General features: G+C 39.1%; 1 protein-coding gene across 1 annotated transcript; it reads left to right on the top strand.

Annotated features, from left to right (window-relative positions):
- Window positions 1-615: 615 nt before the first annotated feature.
- LOC121413650 lies at window positions 616-6,086 on the top strand. Its single transcript, XM_041606562.1, has 2 exons — window positions 616-2,215; window positions 3,707-6,086. Exon 2 carries the CDS (start codon window positions 4,003-4,005, stop codon window positions 6,046-6,048), a length of 2,046 nt encoding a protein of 681 aa, XP_041462496.1. The 5' UTR covers window positions 616-2,215; window positions 3,707-4,002; the 3' UTR covers window positions 6,049-6,086.
- Window positions 6,087-7,396: the final 1,310 nt, after the last annotated feature.

Raw genomic sequence — 7,396 nt, 5'->3', positions numbered from 1 at the left:
CCTGGCCCTATGGCTAATATGGAAATTACATGTACATCATCAAATGTATCTACCATCGAACACACCTGTCAAAAATTGGCCAACAAAGGATTGAGATGGTTAGGGAGAAATATATCTCAATTTGGACAAGAAAAGGGGATAATTCTTTGACAGTTTGATGCACAGATACCAATGTAAGCAGCTGGTTTCTGAATCCCCTATTCCCCTCCCATAGACCACACACACATGCGCCATTCACAACCTCCAGACAGGTAAAGTAGTAGTCTGTGTCTGCATACTCTATTTATATTGGGCGGAGGAAAAAAGACACTACAACAGATAATAGTAATAATACTAAAGCCCTGGTCACACTGCCCAAGTGTTGTTGGAGCGGTCGTGGAGGGGAGAGAAAAATCATCACCGTTCGCTACCGTTCACCATTTTCGATTTCGATTGTTTTTTTTGTTTTTTCGATTTTTTCCCCAATTTTGTGAGCGAAATTCGACCCTCTCTCCCTACCGCTCCAAGACCGCTCCAACTACGCTCGGGCGGTGTGACCAGGCCTTAAATAGGCATACAAATGAAATTAAGAAATTGAATTAAGAATTCATTAATAAATAATAAAAAAATCTTTAAATCGGAGTTCATCAAAGTCAGTGGTTCAAAAGTTGTATAACCTTCATTTCTGAAAAAATATTTTCAGGTAGAACAATTTATCAAGCAAGTATAGTTACTCCCAAAATTACAAATTTCAATTTATAAAAGATGGTCCTAGAATAACTCCATCCAAGTAAATGTAGCTTTTTTATCTGGAAAATCATGGTAAAGTGTAAAAGAATTGTTTGAAAAGTTCACATGATAAACAATTCCTAGGATTCTTCCAAGAAATTTTGAGGTTTCTGATCTTTAATTAGCCTAAAAAAAATCAAATTAATACATGTTTATAAGAATACCCCCCCCCCCCCCAAAAAAAAAGCATTTTCCCCAAAGACCACGAATCAGAACATAGGGTCTGCAAAACAGACTAACACACTATGCCAAGTCAAAGGAGGAGGAGGGGCCTAGGGCTTAGTAGTGATGAAAGTTTCCACAACTGGCCAATCAGAACACAGGAAACTGTCTGGACAGAGTGCTTCCATACACACCAGCACACATTGGAGTCTGGTAAACTCTTTCTTTACCCTCCCCCTCACACTTCTCATCTCTCCTCAATTTCGTTTCCCAACAAACTTGAGGTGGGCTGTGGTGCAAGGAAATAATCTTCGGAAACAAGTTGTAAAAATTCACTTCTCCACAACAACTTTACATGGATCTCCACAAAACACCTTCAGCTGGGAGAGCGATAAGCATGTGCAGTGGAGCTTGATGTGCATTTGTAATCATTGATAGATCTGACAGCAGAGCGACTGATTACCACCAAAAGGGAAGCACAATTGGACATAATCTGTGCCTTACATGGAAATCTAAAAGCCATTAGGACAGAAAATCTGTTCTTGACATTTATAGGCTGGTTAAGAATTCGACTTGAATTTTTTTTCATCCAGCTCTCTAGTACGCCTTTTGGTCTATTGCCTTCTGGAGAACTGAACTTGGTTATGTTTGGAGGTTTCTGCTTCACCATCAATTAAAGCTCATTAGTATCAGGGAATAACAGCCTTGGATGGTACATGAATATACCAATACATTACTGGAATTCTGGAATCCCTATTCGGCAGCAAAATATTATAGGAAAACAAATTCTGTCCCAGGTACATCTCTCTCATCTCCATATTGTGCACCATCACCAATTGATGCATCTGCATCAAAGAAGGCTAGTGGATTCAAACTTTTCATAGATCGTTATAGATATCATTCACAGATGAGATAGCTATACATGTAGGTCATCTGCATCCTGTTTTATCACATCCAGTTTTTGGAAGCCAGCTTCTTTGCCATGGCTGATTTTTGTACACAGTAACAGGACTAATCATTCAAATTACTTGACTTGCGAACATTACCAGGGACTGCTTAACCTAAAAACCTTGAACAAAACTTTGAACAAGACTTTTGAACAAATCTGATACTTTGATAGTATCAAATTCGTGATCACTGGACCTTCTTATCCCCTGTAATCCCATCTCACACACTGAAGCCATTCCCAATCTCAGCTTCTCGGAACAAACTTGAACCCCGGCTTACTAAAAAGGATTACCCTGCCTTCTGCTTTGATTGGAGAGAGCTGTCCTCTGGATTGATGGTAAGAGCATTCTTGGAATACTTCACCCTAACTCTTGGATCTTAAATGTATAATCACTCGCGCCTGCTTGACGTTTCACTTCCCCCGTTAATATGGAGAGTGTAAACATAAATTTTGTAAACCAATTTCTCAAAATAGATGAGAGCTGTATCATCAAGATGTTTTGAAATAATATTTATTAAAGTAGATTACTGTATTAAAAACATTTAAAGGTAATGACCATTTCCTTATGTTTGGTTGAATCTCCTTTAAAAAAATACAAAGCTGGCTGAAAACACCTGAATATTCATTATGCAAAGACCAAAGGTGAACAAATCGTCGCACGCACCACAAACCGTCCTGTCTGCGCACTTCGATGCGAAAGTTAGTTTTGCAGAAAACCCATTTAAAGAAAGCTTTTTTAAAACCAGCAATAAGTGCACCTACAAGGAGAGCCAATTATTTACCGGTTTCTTTTTTCAAAAGTTCAGGTTCTAAGGTTTCATCCCGTATCTTTATATTTTCTTGAAATCAATTATTTATGCCACAGTGGGCATCGTAACAGAGAGGACGGTTCGTGGAATAGATACAGTGCGCTATCGCGCATCGAAGTGCGCAGAGAGGACGGTTCGTGGTGCATACGACGAAATATTACACATTTATGAGTATTTTTTAATAGTCTTGGATAGCTTTATTGCAATTTCAGAAAATATCCTTTCCTTTTTTATTTGTAATTTGAACAGATATCCTGCTGATTTCCAAATTATTTGATCAGGTTACACCCTTATCTTGTCATTAATTTTTCAAAGAAAATACTGGACCAATAATTACCTAACTAAACTTTTGTTACAGATTATCTCATTTATTTATCTGTCTTTGTAATCTATTTCTTTACATTTGCCCATTTGAGATATAATTACCTTTTTCTTATGCATTGTAAAATGAATAGAGAACTGCTAACACTAATTTAAATACTTAATTAGTTTTCTGTTATCCCTATCCTGGCTGCCATCCGAAATGATATAATTTGAATGAAAACCTTTAGACATACTGAACTGTGTTCTCAAATGAACCCCATTGAATTGTTTGAATTCAATTTGGGCATCAATCATGATCCTTTATCTTCAACCATTTCACAAACTCTTTCGTAATTACATTTTGATTGGAAGAAATCCTACGAAGTTTGAAAAACATTGTTTTTTTTTCAAATGACTGACTGATCACTTTCATGTTATACTTTTCCTGATGGGGTAGTAGATGGGACTGTCATGTGCTTCCTGTCTTCACCAAGACTGAAGCATAACTTGCATGCTATAACCAGGGACCTTCTCCTTCTCACATCCCTGCTATAACATTCCAATATTTCCACTATCTTAGCATCCTTTCCCCTTGTCCTATCAAATACTTGATAACTGAAACATGTGTTCAGTTTGAGAGAAAATCATTACTGCAAACAGATTAAAGTGATAAGTGAAACTGGCTATAACTGTCCTCTTGGTTCTCTTTGCACAGGTCTGGAGCTTATGATGTGGTCTGTTCCTTGGAAGCACTTACCATCAAGCTGGATTGAGTGACCTGGATTAACCTACCACACAAGAGCTGGAGCTATCACAAGGAAAACAATGAAAGTTTATATTGTACAAACATGAGCCATCTAAAGTGACTGAGGCTCTCTGCCCTATCAAGTTTTGATCACCAACTTGTTCTTTTCCTCACATTGCTGGATATTGATTTGAAGTGATCATTTATTCCGGGACTTCTTTCTATGTTGAATTTCATTTCTCTTTGTGAAAGAAGACTGCGTCATAATGGATCTATTTTCATTGAGAAATTCTCTAACCATCTCTGTCTTGGTGACATTTTGTGTTTCCATTACGATGGGACAACAAGAATCTATTCAGATATCACCACGTGACGTGACTGTTCGTGAGGGCCGAGAAGTGCGGCTACCTTGCGTCTTGCAACAACCTGGGATATGTAACGTATATTGGTACCGGAAGGACATGCAGACATATTTCTTCAGGAACGCGGAATTCATGCCACGCATCCCTTCCGAAGTCAGTGAGCGCTATTCGATCCCAGGAAACACTTCAGCAGGTGATTTTACCCTGCGCATTGTCAATGTTTCCTCATGGGATGATGGGGAGTACCAATGCGCCTGTTACGCACCATCTCATAAGGATACATTGACCTCTGATCCAGCACGTCTTCAAGTCCTCATCGCTCCTTCAGATGAGTACCCCATCTGTGAGGTACGCAAAAGGGATGGGTTACTGTTGCCTGGAGATGAGGTTGAACTGATTTGTCGCTCAACAGAAGGGTCACCTCCGGTTCAGCTCGCATGGTATAAAGGAGATCAGAGACTTCATTCCGAGATGTCATGGAATTACGAGATTGTCGCTAAACACAGAACTGTGGTTACACTGCAGGAAAATCTATCACATTTTTATTGCAAAGCTGAAGGTGATGCCCTGTTGATTCCACGAAACTGTACAGTTGATCCTGTGGCAATGGCTGCTCCGCCACCCGTTCAGATTGACTCTAACTTGCAGAAGGTGTGGCAGGAGTTTGAAAGCGGGACGCTTCCTCTGACGGGAGGTCAGCCTCGCTCACAGGACATGATAGAACTGAGCTTCACCTGTGGACCAAGCACCAACTTCAGTCGTGAGGTTAATAATTTTACCTGGTATGTCAACCAGGATCCTATCCGTCCTGGAACCTTTGGATATATCCTGGAGAATAACGGGCGTACTCTACGCGTGACAGACCTATCCATCCTCTACAGTGAGATAGATGTAGAGATTGTGTGCGAGTTGTCCAACAATGGCTGGACAGTTTCAAACAGCACAACAGTCGTGAGTCTGAATGGCAACATCCTTGGGAAACCGACAGATGCTATGACAAGAACAGAGCTCCCTACTGTTCCAGACACCGACATCATAATCAACAAACGTCCTGGAAAATGGAGGCTATGGCCAATATGGCTGCTAATCGTTTGTGTACTTATGTCTCTATTCTTGCTCATACTTCTTGCAATCTACGCACCAGTTATTTGTGGCTGCAAGAAGAAGAAATCCAAGAAATCGCATGCTCATTGCCATCATGGTGCCACCACCAAGTCTGAATTTCATTACACTCACTCGCAAGGATGCAGCACACTCCGTACCTCTCGTGATACCTTGAACGTCTATGAGTTGCCCGAGAGTGAGCGCGGAGGAAGTGACCAACAGAGGCAGCAAGTACAAGCGACGTTGCACGTGGTGGTTCACTCTGCCAATCATTCTTCCAACAGCCCGGTGGACAGTCAACCCGTCATCTCTACGGCCGAGACGATTGTTTCATCAGACTACACCACCGAGAACTGCCTCGCAACCGCATCATCAAAAGCCGTTGGAAACTACTACCACCCCGACCTCGGCCACTACCAGAAAGTCCGTCCAGGTGCGCGTCCCGCCCACTTTAACTCACAGCTCCTGGTTCCACCTTCGCCAAAGCCGCACCCACCTGCGAGGACTGACTCTTTAGAGCCTCATTACCAGCATCCACGATCGCACATGTGTTGCATGAACAAGACGTGGGGTCATAATGTAAGGCATGAGAAGCCGTTATGCAACCACGCCCCTCTGACACTATCCTCGCAACCTGATGTAACAGAGGGATGCTATGTCAGGACATTACCTCTGCCTCCTAATGAGGTCAAGAAAGCAAGGTTGGTGTACATGGACAATGGACAGCTTGATCAAGTAGCCAACGGGACTGTGTATTCTGATGTACCCTTGGATGATGTGGACAATATTTATGAGAACATTGCTGGAGAAGAAGCGGAAAAGGGTAATAAACAAACTCTTGTTTAATATTTGTTGTTCACAACCGATCCCCCAATTTTTTTAGGGGGTGGGGTTCATGTTTTTGTATGATCAAAACCTACCTGAGAAATTCTTGAAGATTACATGTGTAAAGTTCTATGCTATCTTTTTTTTTAAGGATTCCCACTTTTAAGATCTGCTTAGTATCTGTATGAATAATTAACATTGACAGTTAATGTATGATTAATATTGGAAGAATGATTTAGTTCAAGCAATATCAAGAAACCAACAATAAATATAAACATTTGTTGAGATATCAAGAACTTTGTCGTGTTTCTTAGGAAGAAAAAGAGCTGGGTCATGGGACTACATATGCTCAAATTTTTTATCACTAATTCTTGATACCAGTTAAACTTTTTATACTGTGATCACTTTGTTTATTTATGTATTACAATACTTTCTGAACAATGTGAATATGACATGCTGGAATATGTGATACAAGGATAAAAAAATATTTTGTTCTAATCAAATAATTTCTCAATTGTGGCAAATAATATACATTGTGTTTGCATTCATGTGCCTAATTTACGAGTATTTCAAATTGGTTGATGCCAAGAAGCCATTTTGGCATTCCATAAATAGTCAATGTTGTTCAAGGTCAATTCCAATCCAGTAGAAACTTAAAATGAAATAGAGAATTTCAAACAAGCAACACACTGAAATTAATCAAAATTGGACCTAAAAATGTTTGACAATTTTGCTAGTTTAAAACAGTTTAGACAAAGTTGATGGTGTGCAAATGAGGGAGCTGAATCAGCCGATAATGTCATCCACTTTCTTACATTTTTTTGGTCATCATTTATATCTTATTTTGTAGATCTATATGTAAAAAATATTGAGTTTAAAGATAATTGGCTCCCTCATTTGCATACTGGCTGGTCCATGTTGTGCAGTGTATATTTATAACTGCTTTCTGAAATTAAGAAAAACTTTGAAAATGAAATGTAACTTTTGTATTTTACATATATTTTGATGACATTTTAATATTCAGCTTGTGCGATTTTCTCTGCACGTACTTATTTAATCAACATTTTTTGTGAGAGGGTGGACTTGACCTTGAAATTTATGAAACACCTTTCACATAGTTTCATTTCAGATTTGTAAAATCTTTAATCATAATGAAAATATGCCTCATGAAATGCATAAAATTTGCATTTGGTTTCATGAAACGTTGTTTTCCATTGTTTTCAATTCAAATTCAATTTGTATTTTGTAATTTCATCAAATACTATAGCAACAGAGTGAATTAAATCTTTAATTATTGATTGTCATAAACTATATTATTAACCCTGTTGCATACTTCTACCTCTTCCTCATTATTTATTGCATCATGATG

The sequence above is a fragment of the Lytechinus variegatus genome, chromosome 4, assembly GCF_018143015.1.
Source record: "Lytechinus variegatus isolate NC3 chromosome 4, Lvar_3.0, whole genome shotgun sequence".
In the NCBI taxonomy this organism is placed as follows: domain Eukaryota; kingdom Metazoa; phylum Echinodermata; class Echinoidea; order Temnopleuroida; family Toxopneustidae; genus Lytechinus; species Lytechinus variegatus.
The sequence above is the reverse complement of the archived record's forward strand: the minus strand, read 5'-3'. Positions and strand labels throughout refer to the sequence as shown.